Source organism: Thunnus albacares, chromosome 6 (genome assembly GCF_914725855.1).
Source record: "Thunnus albacares chromosome 6, fThuAlb1.1, whole genome shotgun sequence".
Lineage (NCBI taxonomy): Eukaryota > Metazoa > Chordata > Actinopteri > Scombriformes > Scombridae > Thunnus > Thunnus albacares.
In genome coordinates this window covers 23,689,754-23,716,038 of record NC_058111.1, presented here as the reverse complement: position 1 = coordinate 23,716,038, position 26,285 = coordinate 23,689,754, and the positions used below count along the sequence as shown (strand labels likewise).

The following is a 26,285-nucleotide window of genomic DNA, read 5'->3' as shown; positions in this document are numbered from 1 at the left end:
TTGACAAGTGCGTGTACCGCAAAATAAAAATGGTTCCAATTTTTTTGGACTCATAATCAATTCAGTACAGTTTCTGCAAAATCCCACTTATTGGCTCATAACATAAAATGCAGGGCTTAAACCGTCAGAGGCGACCGAATGTGTTATTGATTTACCCCCCTAAGTTACAGGGATGCAACTAAAATGCTTTAGTTCAAACAATGATATGCATTATAGTAATATTACTAAGAAAATGTGTTTTCTATAATCAAAATGTCTTATATACACTGAGTCTAATATTTTAAAACAACAAAGACTTTTAGCTGAATTCAACACTACAGTATCATGATATATATATATATATATATATATATATTGTTATGTATTATGAAGCGCCTGTTTCTCTCAGTTATGTAGGTGACTGTCGACAGCTGACTAATGATCAGATAATGTTGGTTCAGGCCACTGAGTTCATGTCATCAGTCTCAGGTGTGAATGACATGAAAATGTCAGGCCTGAGGGGGTAAAGGTCACAGAGGGGTAACTTATTTAACATAGTCTGCTGTTTAAATACAATGCAGGATAGATATACTGTCAAAATTCTGGGAAGTTTAAATATATTTAGAGGACAGTTTTAATTTTGTTTGTTTTCTTTTCCTTCTGTCTTCAGGACATGGACAGTCTCCTGATCCAGCTGGAGGAGGTTCATTTCTTTGACCTGTTTGGCTACAGTGAGGAAGAGGGCGGCTGGCTCTGCTTCATGTTTAACAACCCCGAGAAGGCCACAGGTAAACACACACACACACACACACACACACACACACACACACACATATCAGGACATATATTTCATACACGCTCAAGTACACAAGAATACCAGTATTGTATATTCACACACCCACAGTCACGTTAACACATTCTAAATGTTATTTCATCAAGTTTTGATAGTCAGTTGCCTCTGAAAGTGTAAATTTAAATAAAAACTCTCTTCATTGGCTACATTGGCTGTGTTTGTGTATTTCTGCATTCTAAGCAGTCTGTTTTAACAGGTTTAATGATTCAGCTCTGCTGTTACAGGAGGAGTGTCTGAAGCTGGGTTTCCATCTAAGTTCTCTATGAATTTCCAGAATATCAGCAAGAGAAAGTTTGCATGTCCATCCACTACTGTTTTGCAAATATTTGGAGTATATTTGGGGTAATATTAAGTCATATGCTTCATGTATGTCATGATGTATGTATGTCTAAATCTGTTTCCACTGCACTTTGTTGCATTTTGCTTTTATCAGTATGCCAACTTTTCCACCACAGCCAAATGTAAAAACCTTCTTGCAATATTTCACGATTTTTTTTTGAATCTGTCAGCATTTGCTCTCAGTTTTTTTATGCACAAATTGGGTTAAAACATGTGGATGGAAACACACATTGAGACTGAAAAAAAACATGAAAGGAAAAAAAAATGGAACGTGAACAAATTTGATACAAATACACTGACCACTTGTAAGAGGATCACACAGGCTGCTTGTTAGCAGATGCTGTTATTTTGGTTAAAGAATCTACTTCTGGTGCTTAAGGTTATACCAAACATGTAACTAAAGAACAGACATGCAGAGCAGCAGGGCCATCCAAGGCCACAAGGACACAAATGCTTTGGCATACACATGTATCCACATGCACACACACTTCCAATCAAACAGTCCCAGAGGAAAAGTACTACTATTCCTTTTCTAAAACCCCTGTAATGAAGAGAGACTGAATCTGAAGGGTAATCATTGGATCGTTGCAGTCATTCAGCTGGCTCACTGATTAGTTTGTTGTGAGAAGCAGAGCTGGAAGAATCGCTTTCATTTGGCTTTTGTACCATTTGGATCGTCTGATTTGTGTGTGTGTGTGTGTGTGTGTATATGTTGACTTCTGAGTATGCGTTTGTTTGTGTATTAGAAGAAATGGGTGATGATGACACAATGACATGGAAGAAAAAAGAGAAAATAGGATGTCATGGGGTGAACTCAGCTTCAGTCTAAATGAACCACATGAATATTCGTTCCACTTCAATGTATGAAGATCATTCATTTAAATCGAGACACTAAATCATCTTATATCCTGAATACTGATTACTGTAGAACCAATTCCAAGTGAATTAGACTCTCTAGTGTTATTCTAAGTGTTTGCTCTGCTTGAAACTATAGATAGGCGTTAAGTAGCCAACCAGGCCAGACAACACCAGGTTATATGTTGGAGATTTTGTTTTCTGACTCCCTAAAGCTAGTTATACAATCTATCTAACAACGTAATATAATGTCATATTGTCATATTGGTTTCCATACGGAGTGAGTATTGCTTGTGTTTTGGTTGCTTTTGGACACGTTCGAAGGTGGAGCGGAAAGCCTGCCATCTTAGAAAGTTGCACTCTGTTGTAGACATAACAAGTAAGTTTTCACTTGCTTTCACACTTCAATTTGCTTTTATCTAAATGTGTCATGTTAGGCCATATTCATTTAATGTTGACTGTTGAACTGTCTTACAATATTAAAGTCTAACTCTGCTCAAAAATGTGTTTTGCTTATTTATGCATGCTATGATTCTTTCCCATATGTCTTATTGCATCACATGTTGGGGGCAGGCTGGAGAAACAGCCATAAAACCTCTTGAGTCCTTATACAAACAAAGTCTAAAAACTCTGGACAAAAAGCCAATGCATTTCCATCACTGTAGGGTACTGGAGAAATACAATTTACTGAGCTTCGACAATTTTAGATTATTCTCAAATTTGTGCCTAGTTTACAAAATTTTAAATGGTTTCCTCCACTACGTGACTTTGTGTATACTCACTCAGTAAGTTCTATTAGATCCTCCAGAATACCCTCCATACAAGATTGTACCATTTCGTCGCACTGCATTTGGGCAGTCAGCTTTCTCTGTGAAAGCTATAACTCAGTGGAATGCCCTACCTGATGATATGAAGAGCTGCAGTTCCATCAGTACATTTAAAACCAAATTGAAAAATCTGCTAAAAACTACTCAGCTCTGTAACCACTGACTCTAAATTCCATCTCATGGTCTTCTCATGAACGCAAATAATCTGGCTTTTAATTTGACAAGCTTACATTATGAATTTCTAGTTGACATTGTGAGAGTATATGATGTGCTGTTGTGTGTAGCTTTGTATTTTGTGTTATGTGTCCTGTGTGTTTTTTGCTTTGTACTGTTGTTATTGTGCTGTTATATGTTTTAATTGTGACCTGCCGAAGGGACTGCAGATGAAAATGAGCTATAAGCTAACTCTGGTACAGTACATCAATGGTAACATTTATGTTTAACACTGTACATGGTCCCAATAAATACAATACATACTTGAATGTTTAAGCTTCACTGTGCAGAACGATGTACTTTTTGACACTAAAAATAAATACAATACAATATGTTCATATCCACACACACTGTGCAAATAATTTCTCAAATAATTATAATTGGTGAGTTTAATAGTTTATCTTTATTTAGTATTCTAGTCCTTAGGTATAATTATTAGATAAAACCTGCTAGATTCTGATGCACTTATCATCTGTGATCAAAACCTTTCTCCCTCCAAAGCACAGACACTAAAGTTTAACTGCATGCCCCTTGCCTGTTTCCTTCCATCGGCAAACAACTTCCTGCCTCTGGCTTTAACTTGCTGAGAAATACCAGCTACCATCAAACAGCAGAGCCTGAAAACAACATGTTCCTGTATGGGATGGTGGTTTAAAACTACTTATTAAGGATACTTCACTTTCGTTCTCTTTCTCTGAAGCCAGTCCCTCTCATTTTACCTTTTGTCCCTCCCTCTACTCCTTCTCCATATTTCTTCATCAGAACAAAACATCTGCCATACACTGCTCTCTTCTACCTCTCATATAAATAATAACTGCTTCCATGTGAGACTGACAGAGAGATATGCGCAGATTTAAAGCCTGTTTCCCAAACTCTCTGCCACTATATGCTCTCCTACGGCTACTCTGTCATGATTTGTAGATGCTGTAAATTTACTGTCCTATCACTCACGTACAAACACTTTGGCTTTCTGTGTTGCTCAGAGAGGAAAACCAAGTGAGAATAGACAGACGACAAGTGAGAGGTGCCTAACAGTGTAAATCAAACCTGAACAGGAGAGTCTGAGTAGAGAGGAGCCACTGAGACAGGTGAATGGAAAAGTTGAATTAATCTACTTTCTCATGTGGTTCAAACATTGTTTTTTTTTTCACTACAATGTGCGCACATTTTATATAGTTTCAGTCTCCAGAGTGCAAAGCGTTAGAGTACAGTGACGAGAGGCAGGAAACACATACACATTAAAAAAATACTTTAAAAATAACATATAAATAAAGCCAGGAAGGTCTGCTCAATGGGAACACACACACACACACACACACACACACACACACACACACACACACACACACACACATACACACACACTTATCTAAATGTGATTGGGTCACTATTCACTATTCTATAAATCTGACCTCATCAGGACAAAGTGCCCATCGAAGGGGGTCGCTGGTCCAAAGTAAACTAATCAGAAATGAGTCATGATGGCAGTGACTTACTGATTACAACGAGCCTTCATAATGACACTAAAATCAGACAGGCAGCTATTAAATAAGAGTTGCTCTGTTTTCCTTGAATGTTCTGGGAAAAGATTATTTCCCTTCAAGGTATTTGGAGTGAAAACTCCAAACTCCTTGGTGCTCTGCATTGGTTTTACCGTCAGACCTCAGGGGAACATGACTCTGCCCATGAGAAATGACTGAAAATAAGAGAAAAATTCTTCTGAAATCACATTTTATTGGTTCATTGCTCTGTTTAGAGGAGACCCATTTCATTATTATTTTAATGCAATACTAAACCACTTATCATGGTTATGTGTAATTGAGCTTGTGTTTAAGAGTGAGTGTGTGTGTGTGTGTGTGTGTGTTTACCTGTGGCCTTCTCAGGGTTGTTACACATGAAGCAGAGCCAGCCTCCCTCTTCCTCACTGAAGCCAAACAGGTCAAAGAAACGAACCTCCTCCAGCTGGATCTGGAGACTGTCCATGTCCTGAAGACAGAAGGAAAAGAAAAGAAACAAAGTTTGAACTGTCCTCTAAATATATTTAAACTTCCAAGTAGGGATGCAACAGATTGTGTCGGAGCTTTAATTGACATTAGATGGCAGGCTACCAGTGTTGCTCCATATGAAACAGAGACAAAGTAAACAAACTGCTGTAGCTACAAGTTACATCAGTTACAACAGTGTGTCACTAACAGGGATTTTAAAGAGCATTAACAAAACGAGCATCTAACAGGTCCAAAGAGACATTTGCAGGTATGTTAACATGCTGCAGCTGAGCAGCACAAGACGTGTGTTCATGTTTGTAAGTTAGATAAGAAAGAGACTTCAGCAGGAACGATAATGCGGGTTGTTGTTCAGAGTTTGTATCAGGATACTGGCAGGCTCAGTGTGACCATCTGCTCTGCCTATGAGAGAACGCCACGCTATTGCTTTATGCAAGATTTTAATTTGTTAACAGTATTTAATCTAAATGTATAAACTAGGAGGAGCCTTCATGAAACCAAAGAATTTAAAATATAAATTTCTTTTTATTCTTCTGACAAAAAAGAACACAGGACAAGTGATTTACAGAGCAGACATGTATGCTTTAGTAGAGAAGGAAATTTAATTTCAGTTGGACTTTAAGGAGAAAGAAGAAAGCCTGCCTGTAGCAATCACACACAATAAAGTGACTCAATTCTAAGATTTCCTGAAAAGCTTGACAATCCAGTTATGGACTGCTACATTCTGAGGATATCGTTCAACTGTGCATCTGTGTGTGTGAATATGACTTAAGTCACCTTCAGGGACACACACCAGACTTAAGACAAGTTCATTCGGGATGGCTTATGCAATAGAGGACAAAAGCTGTGTCCCCAATTGGTAAAATGCAGATTTTTGGGTCAGTGGTTAAGGTTAGGCAAGTAGTAGTTATGGTTAGGGTAAGTCTCCAGGAAATGAATGTAAGTCTATGTAAATACCCCAAAGTTGACTTAAGTAAACCTGTGTGTGTGTGTGTGTGTGTGTGTGTGTGTGTGTGCCCGTGTGTGTGTGTCAAAATAGAAAGTAATGGAATTCCAAGACCCCCATTAGAAATCCCTGAAGACCCCCTGCACATGGCAAAAGTTATACTTCACTCTAAATACACACAAACACACTTCCAGTGACACTTGCACCCTTGAGATAATACATATTTATCTTAGGCTGGTTTTAGAGAAAAAGGGGAACATTTAAGGAGATGATGGATTACTATCATCAGTCTTCATGACGAAGAAACAGTCTTGTCCTGTATCCATATTTTCACTTTAAAAACATATATTTCTGTCTCTGTGTCTTCATATTGTGATTGCAGTTGTGCAGTTTGGCTTAATCTCTCCAATATGAATTCACAGTTTTAATATCCTGACCACCTATCTAGCAGAATACTCTGCCTCATCATTTCTCTGAACTATGACCCTGTTGAAGTCCTTTCACATTTTCTGATGATCCATTTTTTGAGAGAGAATAACATTTCTTTACTGGAGCAAAGCTATATTTACACGAAACGCCCAGAGGGATTTGAAAGAGAGTAAGAAAAACAGGTAGCTATAATGGCTGAGCTACTAGTGTGCTTGACCTTTTGACCTGTGCCCCCTCAGTCCTTGATGTTAATGAGCAAGGATGTAAATGTGAAAGCTGTTTTTTTTTAAGTGTGTATGTTCATTTGGAGAACACACACACACACACACACACACACACACACACACACACACACACACACACACACACATACACAGCGCTGACCAAGAGCAAGCGCAAATTTGATTGAAAGAGTGGAGTTGCATCTGGATTCATCCATACATCAGCGGCTTCTTTGTGTTGTTGGAACTTAAATAATTGAGGTGAAAGGGCTTTGCCTGCGGATACAGATAAACCAGGACCATGTGTGGCTGAGAGAGCTGGGCCATCTGTGGGTTTAAACGAACATTAATATTCTGAAACGGTACAGGGGGCCGAGGTATTCTGGTCTTTAGGAGACACATGTTGCAAGAGAGTGAAAAAGTTGATGTGGACAAAATGGTGATAATGTGAGAGAGAAGACTTAAGAGTTTGATTCAGGACACTACTTGAAGGTAATGCTACATAGATGATGGCTCTTAGAGTCAAATTGTGCTCGGAAAAACTGCCAATATTACTATTTGAGGACAACTTTTTGGAAGAGTTCCTCTTTGACTAATTCTGGACTTTACTTTATTTCATTCCAGCAAGTTTTGGCTTTCAGAGACAATAAAAACAGGCTTTCTCTGGATTAGACAATCCAATTCATACTGAAATAAATGCCAAGTAACTAAAATAGCTTGTTTACTAATGACAAAGCAAGGCTGACATGAATCATGTATTTTCTTGGTCAAAACCTAGTACATGGCTGGACCAACTGTGCATGGTCAATGCATGAAATTGTGTGAATTTGTTACAGGGATATTCAGTGGTAGTGTCTATAATGTGAAGTCCTGGATATTAAATGTTCATCTGCAATTTTCTGTAGTGGTCCCAGTAATATTTGCTGGTAAAGTGTTCTGAAGTAGCGTATCACATGACGGGGTTAAGCTACGTTTGAGTCAAAAAAAAGGTTCTAAATGCAGCTGCAAGAACAATACTTTCCACTCATATCTTGGGATGTTTGATTTGAAAGAGAATGGATTTACTTCTCATTATAACTAATTATTATAACTTTCATCTCTTTCACTCTGCAGATGTCTCTCATTTTTCACTATGTATTGAGGGTTTTGTCAGTGATAGTTATTCTTGGTGCTTTAACTCCCTCATGCCTCTATGCAGCTTTTTTATGCCTCTTTCCTGGTTAAAGAGGCAACAGTGGAAAATGTAAATCAAAGTTCTGACAGCATTTTAGGTGCAAATTCATGAGGCTGATCTCTGCCCGGTTACTCAGTCAAATCAAGTGCACCTGCAGAGCAGCTGCCCCAAACTAACCTGATATAACAGCTACATGACTCTCATGTTTTACCTGCAAGACTTGTGTTTTAATGCTGTTGTTCATCGTTTGTGATGTGAAAATGTCAGAGAAATAAAAAGCTTGTGTCCTGATTTTAGTTCAGTTATAAAATCCAAATGCACTGCTGAGCTTCTCTCCTGCCGGCTGCTGACAGCGCTGTCAGCTGGAGAGTCGATCACATTGGAGTTTAGCCAACTTTGCTGCATTTAACACCGGAGCTGAGAGCGTCAGAGCTCAGAGCAGGAAACAGTCACTCTGTGTTGCTGCTGTCCTCCCCTTCCATCATCTTGCACCGATTCATTTTTAAAGAGCAACGGCCAATGGAGAAACTCCAACACGGCCGGCTGAACCAATGGGGAAACTTCATCACTCACTCAGGCACTCAGTCACTCATTCACAGACAACCACGGATATAGGGCTGGCCCCCGCTGTTGTGGTCCAGCCAGAAAGCAACAAGCAAAGAAAAGACAGAAGCAGAAAGGTGATGAAAGATGGACTGTGAGTCAGAAATCGAGCAACAATGTGAGAAAAAGCGAAGAAAGCTGTGACTTCTAGGCCCAAATCTGCTGGATAACACAATGACAAAAGAATCATTAACAAAGTAAAAATGAGGAAGATAGCGAATATGCACACTAGCTTCCTGAGTCTTAAACTACAGTGCGTGTGCCAGGTTAACGATAATGTAATGCACAGCTGACAGCCTGTAATGCAAAGGGTAAATGATTGCTATAGAGTACGAATGACCTTTTAGGGAAAAGACACACTGTGTGAGTGACAAATTTGCAGCTGGGCAACAGGCTGATGTGAACAAACACAACCCCATATTTGATTCATCAGGGACAGAGAGGTGGATTCAATAAGAGATGAAGAAACAATGGCTGGATTATGTGAGCCTGAATATAATACCTCTATCCTCATGTAACCCCCTTTACCCCCTCAATGTACCCCCTCTTTCCTCATTGTATTGCTGTTTTTAGATCATAATTATAATTTGATCAAGATGCAAGATTGTAACGGCACATGACTGACTATGGCTGCTGGCAGGATAAAACTACGATGATGGTGAGCTGCGCTGAATCTGCAAAATATGTCCTTTTTAGCAGTACGTAGTAGTCCTTTTTTAAAATTAATTCTCATATCCAATTTCTTATGACTTATTTAATTGAAATAAGAGGACATTTTCCTCAACAGTGAGATAATTCCAGTAGCTTTCCATGTAGTCTCACTTTTATTTGCATTTTTTTCTTAAAATGTTAGGACAAATGTTTCAAGAATTACTACAGAAATAGATAAAAGTCTGCAGTTATTCCGCATTTAGAAAAGGACGCAAACTCAGTTAGCAGCAGGTCACAGCCTGAATGGATCTCATATTCTTACGTATTAACATTTTGGCTTTCACCGCTGTCATCTTTTAAGAGGTCACAGTAACTTAAGTTACAAATAATAACATTAATTACTGCTAACAGCTGTACTAACTGTGTAATTGAACTTAGCAAGCTAGCTGACTAGCATGGTAGATAGAAGATCAAAAATGGACTTTAACTCAATTGGTGTTTGTATCAGTGTCATTCCTGATAATTTTGATAAAATAATCAATTTGGTTGCACATTCAAATGCACTTTCTTAGTAAGTGATGGGGGACAAAAGCCATAAGCTTCCTCCTGTGCAAAAAATGTATTTAAAAGTTTATCTGAAGCTAATATGAAGCTTCAGCTGTCCAAATTAGTCAAGTCAAGTAGATATCTTTCAACGTTACAGTCTTTTTAGTGCCAATGTCCCTCTTTTTGTTACTATACTTCCACTGCAGCCTCACAGGGAAACTGTCTGAGGAAACACAAAGAGGGAATTTGATGCTAAAATGAATGAAGCAACACCTGCAAGCTAGTTCAGACAGCCTAACTCGAGTTGCTGTTCCACTTACATGCCATACTCCCCTCACTGTAACATATATCTTAACATATTTGCTGAATATATTTTTACTAATCTTATACTTTTAGTAGTTAAGCTTGTTTAAATCATTTATTCTGCAAGTGCACTGTTTTTGGTCTGGGGAAAATGGGATCTCGTTTCAATCTATGCAAGTACTGAGAAAAAAATCTTGAATCTTGAATATCCAGCCCCCAATAATGTGAATTAAATTGTCAGATAGACCCACATAATTCTTAGGCCACTAAATGGTAAATAATCTTAGCTCATAAGTAGCTGTGTTTTGTTTTTTCACATTTTAAACAATGATCTGTCAACTGATTAAATAACTTCAGTTTTAAGTTTAAGGAGTGAAATCCTAAATTCAGTTAGACTACATGCTTGTTTTGTTTGTGAGGTTATATAAGATAATTTAAACTCAAAATTCTGAGAAGAGCAGAGGAAAGCTTTGTGGAGCTTTTTGGTCTCTTAACGGAGGGGAGGTAGTACAGTGGGAGGCGAAGACACGAAGAAAAGGAGAGGGGAGTAGAGGCCGAGAAAGGGGAATGGATGAGAAGTTGGAGTGTTGGAAAGGGGAGTGCAGGAGAGATGGATGAAGGCAATAAACAAGAAACAGGCTATATTTCAGTCTCTTTTCAGTGTCATCTTTAGGTCTTTCTGGACATAAACGTACGAGAAAGGTCCTGATATAATAAGACAAACATAGATCCTTTAAAACTTCTGCTTTCTTCCCATCTTGCCCCTTTCTCTCTTTTCTTCAGCCCAACATTTTTTATCTAATCTCACCCTCAGCTCTTTCTTAAGCTTTATCCTATCTCTCAGTGTTCAGCCTCCTCTTCCTCCACCAAACTTTATCTCCACCACAGTTGTGTCAACAAATGCTCTCACGCTGGACACAGAAGGGAAAAAAGGTAAAACAATAATTGTTAAGTATCTCTTCCTTCTCAGGCTTCCACTTTGCTCAGCATCCCTTCATATCTCATGCCATGTCTTTTCCTCTTTCTCTTCCTCTATTTATTGACCACATCCTCTTTTCTAAGGAAATAGCGTCTCTTATTTTATTCTACCTCTTTACAATCTTCCACTGTTTTTCTTTCCCTCTCCTCCACCAATTCAGTGGTCATTTTCTTGTGGCGTGTTCATGTCTTCCTCCTTATTCAATGTGATTTTCTCTCCTAAATCTACCTTGAATTGTTAAATTAAAAGTAGTTAAAAAACATAATTAACATATCTTGCTCTCATGATACTGTGTAACTTGACATTTTCCCTCTAGCTGTCTCCACTTCAAAACTCTCTTTTTCTTGCTCAACCTTCTTTTTTGATTGTATCTCATTGTACAACCATCCTCTCTCCTTTCCTCTCCACTTTTCTTTTTGTCTCATCTCTAATTCTGTCTGCTCTTTTTGTAATTTCCTGCCTTACACCTGCCACCACAAGTACAATAATAGTAATATTTGATATCCCCCTATCAGCTGTAACTACAGATATGGTTCTTTCAATTTTCATTTTCCCGCCATCTACAGTAAAATGGTCATTGTGTCCCTTTCCTCTCAGTCCCCCTGCCACCACTCTTTCCCTTTCCTTTTTTAAAATGCCATCTCTAACTGTGGTTTCTCTCCAATCTTGGATTAAAGTTACCAAAACTGCATTGGACTGAAAAAAAGGGCAACGTCTGTCCTCTCTTCCCTTTATTATCATTTCTGATCTGTGAATTTTGTGCTTTGGTGTCATGTTATGCTCTACTTATCTATTAAAATAATACTTTCAAACATCTAATATGATTCCTATAACTTTTTTGCAACCATTAACATTTTTGATAATGTATCGTGAAGGTCATATTCATAGTGTTCAGTTCAGTTTGTTCGATCATATAACCATGGCATCAGCAGGATGTAATTTTTTTTTCTGCTAATATCTACCATGACAATTTACACACAATTTGCACTTTCATTTAGCAGATGCTTTTATCCAAAGCAATGTACATCTGACAGTTGATACAACACAAGCAAGGATCTAGTCAGAAGAGAATAACGTGAGTAAGTGCCATAAAGCTAAGTTCGAGTCTGACAGGATGTAGGTGCCAACAGGCAGTGCAAAGAGGCAATGCATAGAGTGCATAGAGGCAGATTTTTAGTTTTCAGTCCATCAAGTGTGGAGGTGTTTGCGAAAGAGATGGGTCTTTAGTCTTTTCTCAAAGATTGAGAGGGATTCTGCGGATCAAACAGAGTTAGGTAACTCGTTCCACCACTGGGGAACTACAGAAAAGAAGAGTCTAGCTAGCAACTTAGGGCCCTGTTGTTGTGGTGGTACCATGCATCTTTCATTGGCAGAGCGTAGTGAGCAGGAGGGAGTGTAGACCTGAATGAGGGAGTTCAGGTAGACAGGAGCTGTTTTAGTTGCTGTTTTGTAAGAGAGGGAGTGTCAGGGGTTTGAATTTGATGCTGGTAGCAACTGGGAGCCAGTGGAGGGATATGAACAACGGGGTGACGTGCTGTTTTGGGCTGGTTGAAGACCAGCCGTGCTGCCGCGTTCTGAATCATCTGCAGAGATTTGAACGTACATGCGAGGAGGCCTACCGGTAAGGAGTTTCAGTGGTCAATGCGTGATAATACAAGAGCCTGCACCTGGAGTTGTGCTGCACGCTCAGACAGGTAGGGTCTGATCTTCCTGATGTTGTACAGGGCAAATCACCACGATGGAGCAATTGAGGCAACATGAACCTTAAAGGTTAGTTGGTCATTAATCACGACACCCAAGAGAGCTCAGAGAACTGGTTACTGATGGCAGAAACCTTATCAGTGTAGAACGAGGCGAAGGAGGAGGCGGATTGAGGAGTGAGTTAAAAGCACTCTTGACCTTTGTCATGTTGGCCATTTGCCTGATTAATATCTGGTTGGGCTGAAACCTTGCCTTTTTTCAATCAAATAACATTTTGGGATATTTAATCCAGGAAACAGATATTGTCTACTTTTTTGCATTTTCTCCAATATTTCCCATTTTTTCCATAATGTCCTCTTCTCTCTTTCCTCAAACTTCTACTTTGCTTTCTTCTCCCATCTATCGATAAAATTATGATAAACACAATCATAGTGCAACTTTCCAATTTCCTCATGAAGCTTATCAAAGATGTATCTTTATCTCAAATCTGCTCTTATCCTCCATATCTCCTTCTCATTCTTCTAGCCCTTACCTCCTTCCATCTGTCCCATCTCTCACACCAGCTTTCTATTATCTCAGTGTCATAAAACTACTAAACTGAGTTGTCAGAGGCCGTACATAAGTCACTCTTAAATCTCAGAAGCCTCATAAAGCCCTATAGTCTCTCTTTAAATCTCCCTGTCAGTACAGATATAATTGGTAACCTTTTCTGTCTCATATATGTAATAGCTTTCCTCCCTTACATCTCTGCTCTCCTTGCCTTCCACTACATGTGTTTCTGATTGGGCGACAGTGACGGGAGTGAAGCTGTCGGTCTAACAGAGAGGAAAAGACAGCAAAGCAAAGAGGAAATGCAGTGCATATGGGTGGAGGGAAAAGGTTGTGACCTTCTTCTTCCCTCTCCCCTGTTAGAGCTCATCTTTTTTCAGAGGTTTTTCTTGGTGCTTCCTGAAAATAAGACTCAGTTTTAGACATACTCAATTTAAAGCAAAGGTTAGTCTATACCTCTGTTTTTTGTATGTCTGTTGTATCCATGTTCAATTACAAATTCCATTGGGCCACATTATAAAACCAGGAAATGCAGATGGGCCAGACATTTTCAGCAGCCTATTTAAAAATCTTTTTTTAAGCTTTTGATAATGGTAAAAAAACAAAAAAACAAAACACAAATGAATGTAGTAAAAAATACAATATTTAAATCTCGCAAGAATTTAGTTGTTGCAGGAAGACAGTTAAATAATCAGCTAAATATTAAGCCATGACTTTGAAAAACTTTTAGATAACACTAAGCTATGCTTTCTGTACCTCAACATAACAAACTCTTCCCACCACTCCTCTCTCCAACTCTCACATTTCCACCTCTGTCAACAATTCAAATCTCGCAAGATTTCAGAGTGAGACCTCTCCTTGAGTGGGACTTGATTAGACACAATATCAAACAGACCGGATCAAGCAAAAGGTAAAGAAAAACGTGTTATTTCTCTCTATGATCCTTTACATAATGTTGTCAGACGCTTAAAACAATCTGAGCCCGTCAGTGGCAAAAACAAGTACTTTTAGTGGCCATACATTGACAGGGTGTAATTGAGTTGGGCGGGTGTATGTGGTTTGTCCAAGTGGTGTTGCCGTACCTAGCTGTCTTAGATGGCGGACCTGCTTGCGCGAGTCACATCCCCAGTTGACTCAGATCCTGTAGTGACAGGCAGAATATCTTTCTCATGCTGGTTTTGTTTCCTGACTGCTCACAGATTTTAGACCATGGCCGCAGTGCTGTAACCATTTAGGCTACACAATAACATTGCTATTAACAAATTAAAAAAAACAAAAAACAACTACAATTAAGGTATTAAAATTACTGTCAAAATAGCCTATTTAATTCAAGCTCACTGGGCCACCAGGAGGTTGCTTCTGGTCCGGATACAGCCCGTGGGCCACCAATTGAATAGGCAAGCCATGGATTGTATGGACGCCATCTTTTCAGGATGGGGTGTTGCCTTTCACATTCTGGAAACACGCCCCCCTACCTGGGACAGAAGCGAACGCTAGCTTACTGTAAACACTGAGCGCTGCACACTTGGGCTACTGTTAGCGTCCTTAGCTAAATTGTGCTAACCAGACAGGTATCATAGTCAAGCAACATTAAGTTACCGAAATATTGCAACAATAGTCCAACTCAGTGCGAGCCCCACACCCAGGGAGGGCAGCAGGTGAGCCGACTGTCAATCACAGTTGTCAAACAGCGTCCACACGGCAGACATTGAAGCTATTATAAGTCTTCAAATCTCATTAACAGAACAACAATTTCCAAAATGACCACCAGCACATTTATTAGAAGATCTGAATTTAGTGTTTGAGACCATAATTACTCATTGAAAAAAATGATTGACTTTACCCTTTTTAAGCCAAATGACCAAACATCACAGATCCACATTAAATACAGTATTTATGTTCTGCTACAGGGCCGTGCAGAGACCTTTAGAGGGGCAGGTGCTCAACGTTAAAAGGGCCACATGGAACAAGATTTTAAAACACCATACACCAACATAAATTACAGCATAACCTGTTGAATTATAGCAACCCATAGTCAAACAGAATGTAGCATGAAATCTTACAACAAACCGCATCATGCTATATCATTGTCCCCCACCCAATGAAATCAGAGGGGGACAATGATTCACTCTCTATTTTGTGTGTGTGTGTGTGTGTGTGTGCGTGTGCGTGTGTGTATGTGTGTGTGTTCTGCTGGCACCTATTAAACATCACAGAGCCAAAGGCAACATTCTCTGCAGGCTGGACGAGGCACACTGAGAGCTGAGAACCATAATGGCCACAGTATAGACCATAAACTGTGAGGACTGTTATTGTAAGGGTAAATGGATGGCAGGATTAGCCCAAGGCTTCCAGTATTTTTGTCTGAAAGACGCAGTTTATAATTGTCTGAATGGCATATAAAACAATTTGTTTTCAAAAACAAAAACCCCTGAGTGGTGAAAAGGCTGCTCCTTTAAACATTAAACATTTAGCATATACATATTGTTTCAGAGTTCAAAAATAGTGCAAGAGACAGTTAGACAAAATCACTCGTCTTATCTTAAAAGAAACCGCACAAGTTAAGCACAAGCAGCACATGGCTGTCATTTCATAATTTATTTTAATTTAGATCTTTGTTTCTGCAAAAGTAAGAAGACAGCTCCAAGCAACACAGTAGAAAAATATTTAGAAATCCTTGGACACCATGTGTTGTATTTAAGAACATGTTTTGGCTGAAAGACCTTGTTGGATGTTGATTTTTAATTGTTCTAAAATGTCACTGAATAAAAACTCAACTTTGTAGGATTCTTTAATAAACATTTTTCCCCAACCAAAATGAGAACAAAATGAATTGTGATTATTTGCCTCTTAATTTTTTTCTGATATATACTGTACTTTTCTGCTACTTCCATTTCTATTCAGCACATCTTCAAGGTTTAAAACAATAAGAAACATCTACTGGGGTGTGTCATTTTCAGTTGTTTCCAAACATGATTTTTGTCAGGAACGGGAAAATAATCTGCCAAGTATTTAAATATTTACATTGAGATTTAGTTTTTTTTTTTCTTTTTTTGCTGACGTCAGCCTATTTCAACCTTTTAACAGCTTAAGAAAACATCATGTTAATGGAGTTGTTGTGTAGTGTTAGTATCTGTATTAAACGCTCTGCAAGTCCTTTTATAGTAGTTTCAATCTTGTCTTGCTGTGCTTTGACTTTTGTTAGTGGGAATGTCCTTTAGTTTACATTTGGCAAACAGATTGTGCCTTTAAAATATTTACAGAACAATTATTCATCTAGAAACAGCTGTAAGTTCCTTACCAGTTTTCCTGCTTTGAATATATTCATGTCTCTCCATCACCTGATATCTGGGCTGCCTCCACGTGTTTCTCTTTCCTCCTTAAAGCTTTTCTTTCAATCTCAAATCAGTTCTTTACTTTCTCTTTGTTTTTCTTTCAACAGCATTACATCCTGCAATTCTTCCTCACTTCTGTCTCCTCTCTCCTGATTCCTTCACTCAGTCTGGAAATGTAAAAGTCCTTCTTCCTTTATAAAATCTAACAGAGCATGAAGCAGATCTTTAACTTGTATGGTGTTCATTACAGAACTTGTGGACAAACAACAAACAGTGGTAATACATCAGCAGTCCAGCTTATGAGCTATCAAAACTATCAAGCTAACGTTACATTAACATTACTCTAAAGTAAAGCAGCAACATAATCTGGGCGGTTGAAACATTGTAATTAACATAACATATTAATTTGTGAGGTTTAGAGGTGATGATAGGTGGATTTTGTTAAATGTGGACAGAGCTAGGCTAGCTGCTACCTCATTTCCAGTCTTTATATTAAGCTAAGCTAACCAGCTGCTTGCAGTAGCTTTATATTCAGTGTACAGACGTGAGAGTGGTATCAATCTTCTCAGCAAGAAAGCAAATATGTTCAAATATTTCCAAAATATCAAACTATTGCTTTAAGGTAATAGTTTTCCCGTTTGTGCCAGTTTAGAGCAACAGAAAATGAACTTTACTGGTAACTGAGCACATAAATCACAGCTTTTACTGGAGACTGATACAATAAAGATAGCAAAGGCAGATGTTTACGACCACGTTTGAACAGTTAAGCGTCACACAGCATGAGTCACTCTGTGTACATGTTAGAGAGGAAACGATACATCTCTTCATGCACGAGTGTAGGACTGTGTATGTGAAGTGTTTATGAATAACTGGAGCTGAGTATGTTTAAGCTCCATATGGTAACCATAGCTGGTCCATCTCATTGCCGCCACAACACACATCCAGAGAAAGACAAATGACAGCTGTATTTTCTTTGTGGGTCTAATTATTTCCGAGGGACCACTTAGCTTGTCACATTATGAAGGGACGTCACGAGGAACGTCACCTACACCCACATACTTCCAAAAACAGACACTGAAATCACACACAACGATTTTTGTCCCCTTTCGCCAGGCTTTCTCTCTGTAACTTAATCTTGCTTACACACACAGCGATGGAGCAGTCAGGGTAAGCGGAGGCCTTGTATATAAAAGTGTCCATTTAGTGTATTCCGTATTAAAACAAAGTGTTTATTGAACTTTCACACTTTCCTATCTTGGAGTTTCCCTCTACCGATGACTTCAGCCCTTCTGCTGGAGACAGCTAGCGCCTAGAAAGAAGCAGCATGCAACCACAAACACATATACACACTGTGGTCCAGTACCTTCCTGTGTGGGGTGATGTGTTGTGTCATAGCCATGGGGAAGCTGTGAGCTCCTTTCAGCTGAGTCTTCTCCCAAAGAGAAGCCAGTCTCTGGACACACTCGTCTCTGGAGCAAAGAGGGACACTGGACTTACTCTGGTCGAGAGGGAGAGAAGATAAAAGAACAGGGAAACAAAGAAAATTAACACAAAACAGAGATATGGTTGGGTTATGGCCAAGGAAGGAGAAAACAAAGTTGGACAACAAAGCTAGCATTGTTTGCAGTTTTACATTTGAACAGATGCATGTACTTTTTTGCATTCCAGGATAGTCCTCAACTGTAAAGATCTTTGGATATTCCCAAATATAACAAGGGGAATTTCAGAATCAGAAACATATTTCATGTGCAATGTCATATGACTACAGTAAACACAATTCAAGTAGCTTCTAAATATGTCAGCACCACATTCAAACTGAGCTTCTGGAAGATAAAACTGTCATTTTATATCATTATTTCTTAAAATTGGATGGATGGATGTTTTGAGTATTTTAATGAGTTCAGGATGCTCATAGATGCTTGTACAATTACATGTGATGTGATTTACAGGTGAATATTTGGCGCACCTGTAGATGCAGCAGCATGATGTGTATCCAAACATGAGGCTGTCGACTGGTCAGGTTGAAACAGGACTTGGCGTACAGGCAGTAGTGGCCCTTCAGAGGACAGGAGAACGACAGCTTAGCCACACAGCCTCGATTAGAATCTGTTTCACAGAGAGCAAAAGTGGGCAAAATCATTAATATTTAGCAGATGCTTAAAAGTTGCACAGCTTGAGTTGTGTTTCTCTCCGTCTCCTGCACATATGGACTTGTGTAACCTCGGGAACATATTTACACAGTGATTCATGGTATGCAAGGACACTGCTTCTTGTAATCATCAGAAAACATCTTCTCTCCCCACTAACACCACCCCTCATGAACTTACACCTCTCAGCCACAGAGAAGGAGTGTAACAGTTTCCAAAGGGTGATAACAAATAAAAACAATGGAGGTTTGTTTTTGGAGTGCCTCATTAACGTATTTCATTTTTATTTTGTGCCATGCACACAAAATTGAACAAAATTGAACGAGAAAGTCCTTTTAGCTGTAGAAGCTTGTAAAAAAAAGATTTATTCAGAACAGTTGGGTCTGATTAAACTGGTTAAGAGAAGTTTTTCATTTCTTTTCATCAGGCACTCACCATGAATTATAAAAACTCAACAGCTGTGTTGGAAAGTTGACTGACAAAGTGAAACTACTATGACTCAGGTAACTGAAGATGTTCAAAGTGATTCATAGCCAAACTCGGCATTAATTTTTTATTCTGCAAAGACAATCTTACATGTCAGAGAATGCTTCAATAGGTCTTCACCTACATCATCTGTTTAGCATATGGAGGCACTGCAGTAGGTCAATAAAACACTAAACACATCATCATTTTCCTTGTTGAGCACTGATAAATCTGTGGGATAAATTCAATTCAGATGCATTAAAAAGCACAAAACCAAGGTTTGTATGTTTGTGTGTGCAGGAGAGACTGAGAGAGAGAAATGTTTAAAACTACCCATACAACCTACAATGTGTGTGTGTGTGTGTTAATATATTCCATCACTCGTTAGCACGTGTGAGTTTGTTTCTATCCGACAGTCGGTGAAGCTGCATATATTTTTTTTGTGTGTCGATGTTTAGATTGAGTATACATGTACATGTGCACTCTTCTATGTAATCCTCGTCTCCTGAGATGGAAGGTCGACAGCCCATGTGTAGGTCAGCCAGCAGCATGATGACATCATCCAGCTGAGACCACCTGTGACATCATATCCTAAGTGCCTTGGGGTTGATTCTCATTAAGAGGCTTAATACTAAGAGAGCAAATGCAAAGTATTAATTATGGGATGAGGAATGGAGAGTGTGTGTGTGTGAGTGTGAGTGGGTGTGTGTGTTTTTAACAGTTGTTTTTTCAGATGAATTTACATTCATTTTCAGATTTAATCAATTACACAGAGACCAAAGGAGGAGTTTGTTATTTTTTGTCTTGTTTCCTGTTTTAAGTGTGTGCATATATATGTGTGTGTATGCGTGTGTGTGTGTCCGCAGTATGACTCCTGGCTGCCTCTTAGTTAAAATGACATTAAGGGCAAAGGCGGACCAATAACATCCCCTCCTGTCAATCAAAATATCATCACCTCTCGTGCACACGAGTCATTTCATGTCTGACTCTGGTGGTGTGTGTGTGAGTTCTGTCTGTTCTTAATATGTTCAAAAGATATGTGATGATATGTGGTTTCATCCCCACTTTGGTGGGGCTCACTGCTGCAGATGGCTCATACAAAGGAATACAGAAAGGAATGTACTGTCCAGTTGTATATTTATGTAAGCGCGTGTGTGTGTTTTAGAGTGTGTGTTGAATTTGTGCGAGTGCATGTCTTTGCATACCGTTCAGGTGCGTCAGAGCCTACGGGTTCTTGTTGCACAGCTCAACATATTTTATGTCTAAACAATCATATTTCAGTATGTTTTATTTGAATGTAGGTGGAACTCAGTTGAATGATTTAAAAAAATTCAGAATTATTATTTCCGGATGGGTTGGACCAAGGTAAGAAATCAGATTTAACATGGAAAGGGTTGCTAAAAGATGCCAATGAAGGCTTAATTCAAGTGAAGCGAATCAAATTGAAAAATGGGAAATACACAAAAATCATTATAAATGAATGAAAATAAAATATCAAATCCCTGAATATGAGAGGAAGGATAAATGGATTACTAAATTTTAGAAACTGGATTAGATTAGGCTGAAGATGGAAACACAGAGGTTGGAAAAAAGAAGAGGTTTTTCATTTCATCCTATTTTCGCATGAACTGCTTGACCCCTGGTTTCCAGTCAACATGCACTGAAAGAACTACCAACGCATGTGCACACACACACATAAACACACACACACACACACAAACACACACGCACACACAACTGCACCCATTCATACATGTACTCCATGCGTACAACATAGCCACACATTCATCTGTTTCTACTTAGACCTGCCTCTGTTGTATAAATGAAACTGAATACAATGACCCTACCCACCTTAAAACCATTCTCTGCCTCTAACCCACCATTCATTTTTCCATTAACAAATTAGCTCTATTACATTTACACACTACATTTACTTACAGCACTGTAATATTTTTAAATTTTACATTTGTTCACCTCTGATTGAGAACAACAACTTTGTCTGCAGCTAAACTATGACCTCGTTTACAGCCTTTATAAATAAAAGTCAAATCTGAAAAAAATTGTCAGATCAATTCAACATGTTGTTTTTTTGAATCTATATTGCAAAGATTACATAACAACCAAAAGTTTGTCAATGATGGGTTGCATATTCTGTTAATTCATTAATTAGTGTGTGTCTCTGGCTTTTAATGTAAAATCAAAGACACTCTCTAAAACCCCTTTTGGACAGGATTAATAGTCTGTTTGGAGGTGAGTAATAAAATATTTGCAGTGCTCCTTGGTAACTAAACTGCTGTTGATGTGGATAGACGAGTTTTAGCCAGGGGGTGGTTCATAACAGACAGAGATAGTCCACAAAACAATCATGTGACCCTTGTCACCAGCTGGGCTGATGATACTCAGTAACAAGTAACACAGTTCCTCGCACACAAAAATTCAGACATAAATTATAGAATATAAAGTGTCTGGAGGACCAAATAAAGCATGTATTTGGGATTTAGTTTGAGGGAGAAAAATCACACACACATACGTAGGCCCTCTGGATGGGATTAAAGTCACTGAACAGCACATGCAATATTAAAATCAAACTAAAATGGTAAATGGACTTTTTACCTTAACAGTCAAAGTGCTTTACAATTTTTACCTCTCAATCACTCATTCACACAAACACACTCACATGCCAATGGCGGGGGAGCTGCTACGCAAGGCTATGACCTGACCATCAGCAGCAACTTGTGGCCCAGTGTTCTGCTCAAGGATACTTTGACACATGGACAGCAAGAGCCAGGGATCGAGCTGCCAACCCTGCAGTGGACAACCCGCTCTACCTCCTGAGCCACAGCCTCCCCAAGTACTCCCCCCAGAGAAATAAGTCCATGTCTGACTGGGGCTTAGGAGATACTAATCAACATCCACTGACTGCTGTGCAAGGCTGCATCTGGATGAGTGTGTGTTTGTGTGTGAGATAAAGGGTTAAAGTGGACAAGAGAGAAGAGAAGAGGAGTTGTATTCATACCACACCATTAATCAACTCCAGCCACCACATCTGATTGCAATCTCATTCAAGTTCAGCAGGTTACACAAACCCTCCCTCTAACTCTCTCTGTGTAATGTACCTTCCTTCACTGTATAAACACAAACATGATAATAAGCTAAATACTGGTAACATTGTCCCAACACTATTGGACTAAGCCATTTGTCATGTTCACATTACCTTCTATCATGCACTGCTCTGGCATGGGGATCTGCTGCACCATGTCTTTACAGAACTCTCTGATCGTCTCCATATTGTCTCTTAAATGGACAAAGAGTCTGTCAGCGTCCCCCTGTGCCTCCTTCTCTCCATCCTTCTCTCTGTTGTGACCTTTCTCAGCTTCTTTGACCCCTCTGTCCAGTGCAGTGGTGATGGGCATGGGTACATCACAGGTCAAATTCTTCTCAGGAAGCGTGACTTCCTGGTGCTCTGAATGCTGGTGAGGCAAAGTGCTGGAGAAGACATTGTCTGGACTTAGCTCCAGTCCCTCCCCGTCCTCCCCGGTGTCTGAGTTGATGGATCGTGAGCGCACAGCGTGAAGAGCCAGGCTCTTTGACCTAAGAGAGACCACAAAATAAAATGGTTAGGAGTCCTCTAAAATTGCAGATATGAATCATTTAAATTCTATCTGCTTCCCCTACATCAACATTTGCGTGTTTTTGACACATTTCTGCATATTTTACAGGGTCTGGTTTGGCTCCAGGGTTCTGCAAAAACCACTGAAGCAAAACCTGCAAGGGAACATTGTTGACAGTGATTTTGTAAAAACTAAGAGAAAAACATAACACAGCAAAATGTCTGCATGTCAGTGCATGGCAGGACAATTGTGGGCAGGAGTATGTGCCAAAGATACTGATCTGTTGTAATCAGTGTTTACGTTTGCTTGAACACATCTTGTGTCGCTTATGTCTTTAACCTTTAAAAATGTTAATGTTGTGAATAACGCTAAAAGGATTCCGCTCTCGAGTTCCAGCATTTATCAAATATGTCATACACGCTGGATATTAATTTGTTTTTGGGACAAACATAAGTTCTGCAACAGACTATCGTGCAGTTTTGTAACAGAAACATCTGCAACAGGAAGTGATGCTCTTGGTCTAGAATGTGCAGTGAATTGGCTCCTCTGTGTATTGGCTTTTATATAAAACTATGACTATAAGGTCAAAGTACAGATTTCCAGTTTCAAAGGTGTTTGAGGATAGGTTGAATAGGATGAATTTAGATCCAAGTATTTATAATCTTGCCAAAATCTGCTCCTATTTCCCAGGAAAAATACCTGTGGAAACCTGCTATTCCTGACATGTGCCTGCGTGTATCTCTGTGCACCAAGTGTGCTCATGTACGGGAAACTGTTATGTGTAATGAACAAAGATGCCTTCTCCACACCACATCAACACTACCATGCAACTGTTGTAGCTATAGTCAGACCTTGAAATGCCATTATTACAGTAATGTAACAGGATCAACTTTTTATATGCAAGTGGTTCCATACTTTTCATGCTAAAATAGCAGCCCGCTGTTCAACTATATGGCAAAATTGTTTTTAGAATAAGTATGAACAAAACGGAGAGCAACACCTGTGAATGAAGACTATGCACACAATCCGACAATCAGACAACAGCATTGAGCATTGTGTGCATACTATATATACATGTACGTCTGATGTTATATTTCAACCTCCATTAACAACGCTCCCATTCCTCATTGAAGCACAGAAACAGCATGTTGAAATGAATGCACTGGACGGATCAGACACCTCTGAATCAAGAAAATGTAGCACCATTCTATGATTAATTATCCGCAGTTCTGTGTTTAAAATCAAACTCAATTCATGGCAAAAAATCTTGGGAATCCTGGGAAAAGAGTGATATACTCCTTCAAACTTAGTTTTGGCGTATTCACATTCATATTGTGTGAGCAGTGCAGGAGTCAGATTTTTTAATACATAGTGCACCAGTTTTAGAACATGCTGCAATGATCCTGAAGATACAGACAAGACAATTATTACACTGTTCATCTGATATGGATGAAATCATCCTCAAATTAAAGAGAGTGGGCACTTTAACCTCATATTCATTATTTCATTTCAAATCCAGTGTGGTGGTGTTCAGAGACAGCATTGAACTACAACCACAACAACAGTGTAAACACTGTATCTGGTATGACTGAGCCTTTCAGTTTTGTGCTCTTTATATCAATATAAAACTGTTTTTCTATTTTTCTATGTTTTCTTCTTTCCTTATTTTTGGCTCCAGGTGTCACTTGTTGGTTAGAAATGAATGTCCTTCAGGGGTCTTATAATCCTAGCAGATTTGAGCAGATACTCAGCAGAACCATGCCATGTTGCAAACTGACCAACCTGTTGAATCTCATCTCACGTCGCTCCTCCCTGACAGCTTGGCTCAGGCTGTAGCGCCGCTGGGGGGCGAGAGAGTCTTCCTCCACCTCCACCACTCCCCCCTCCTCAACCATTTTCTCCTCAAAGGCCTGGATCTTCACCTGCAGTCGCTGCTCTGACCCTCCTCCTCCTCCCACTCCTCCCCCTCCTCCTCCCCCTTGAAGAGATGCACAAGGAGACGGCGGGCACTCCCCATCGACCCTGTAACACACACACACACAAACACACACAAACACAGGGCCAAGGGTTGAAATTCGTGCGGTGGGCACGTGAGATGAAGCTGGATAGACTCATTTGGATGGATTTCAGTTGCCGTGCACATGCCCTCCCTCCCCTTCTGGCTTGCTTTTTGATAATTCTCGCTTTCTCATGATGACTGGCTCTATTTCTGTGTTGGTCACCCCCTGTGTCCCCCTCTCCTCTTCAAAAACTGGCCAAATCTCACCTTCTCCCCCTCTCTGTCTTTGTTTTCTGTGCCTCTCACTGTGGTGCCGGTCTCCTCTCTTCTGTTCTCTAACCAAACTAATTATTCCCTCCCTCCCTCCATCTCTCTCTGTCTTTCTCTCCCTGTTTCTTCTTCCACAAGTGGCCTTTATAACTTCATCAAACATTCTACTCGTTTGCCGAAAGAGCCCCCTTATTTTTTGTCTTTCTTCTGTCTTCACCCACTGCTCTTTCACTAATAAACCACTCTGCTTCTCTCAATACATCGTTCCCTCTATCTCTCTTCCAGAAGACCCCAAGCAAAGCCTGGAAGCCGCCAATCCTGCACACAATGTTCTTATTTCAGAGAGAGCTGTGCGTGTCATTCCCACACTGCAGCCAGATGAATCCCAGTCAACTTATGTGCATAAACATCCAAACACACACACACACAGACCCATGCTGACCTCACGTGTAAGCACATATGTGCATGCATGCTTTCATTTTGAAACACTTTGAGACATTTAATAATTTTAGATGTTTACACTTAGGTGAATAGGTCTAGCCTGAATGACAACTAAATTAGACCAATATGCCCGCACACACACCGAATCCGCAATGGCTCATTTGTTACTGCTTGATACATTGGCCTACCAAGCCTTGAGAGGAGAGTGTGTATTTAAAGATCGAGCAGATTTGTTTCCTGAGAGTGATGAGTGGCTCATAAGCCATTTTCGATTACGCAAGGCAGATTCTTCAAACCCTGTGAGCCATTCTGGTGCCTCAATTTAGATGAGAGACTAAACGATCTAATCCCACTCCACTTTATCTGCAAGTACTCAACGTCATCACTTTCTTGGCTACTGCAACCTTCCAGAGAGAGATTGGTGACAGGTCTGGCATATCTCAGTGCACTGTTAGTCTTGCACTCCCAAAAGTTCTCCAGGGTATCATCCGAAATACATTCAGTTTCCATACAGCGCTGCTCAGCAGACTCAGAAAAAAAGTTATTTTTATGCCATTGCTGGACTGCCCAATACTATTGGAGCAATCCACTATACCCCTGTGCGCCTCAAGGCACCATCTCCAAATCCGTTCCCCTTCCTCAATAGAAAATAATTCATTCAATCAAGGTCTAAATAATATGTGGTGCACAGAATCACATCTTGAACGTGGTGGCCTGCTAGCTGGGGGGTGTGCACGATTCTTTTGTGCTGCACAACAGTTCTGTGGGTATGCCGTTGGATCGAGGTGCTGCTAGAGATGGGTGGCTTATTGGTAAGTGTTATAATGTGACAGAATTTTCATAAGA

The 26,285-nt window shown here is 39.6% G+C and overlaps 1 protein-coding gene across 2 annotated transcripts in view; it reads right to left on the bottom strand.

Annotated features, from left to right (window-relative positions):
- veph1 (ventricular zone expressed PH domain-containing 1) overlaps nucleotides 1-26,285 on the bottom strand; it is a 91,645-nt gene that overhangs the window by 10,207 nt on the left and 55,153 nt on the right. The window contains exons 8-12 of one of the 2 annotated variants that reach the window (XM_044354673.1): nucleotides 24,512-24,751; nucleotides 22,333-22,709; nucleotides 18,473-18,612; nucleotides 17,870-18,004; nucleotides 4,935-5,052 (exon numbers count right to left, since the gene is read on the bottom strand). In XM_044354673.1, coding sequence (XP_044210608.1) covers nucleotides 4,935-5,052; nucleotides 17,870-18,004; nucleotides 18,473-18,612; nucleotides 22,333-22,709; nucleotides 24,512-24,751 — 1,010 coding nt within the window. Of the gene's footprint in view, nucleotides 1-4,934; nucleotides 5,053-16,500; nucleotides 16,709-17,869; nucleotides 18,005-18,472; nucleotides 18,613-22,332; nucleotides 22,710-24,511; nucleotides 24,752-26,285 lie in introns of those variants that run through there. The other variant, XM_044354674.1, reaches the window with a different exon arrangement.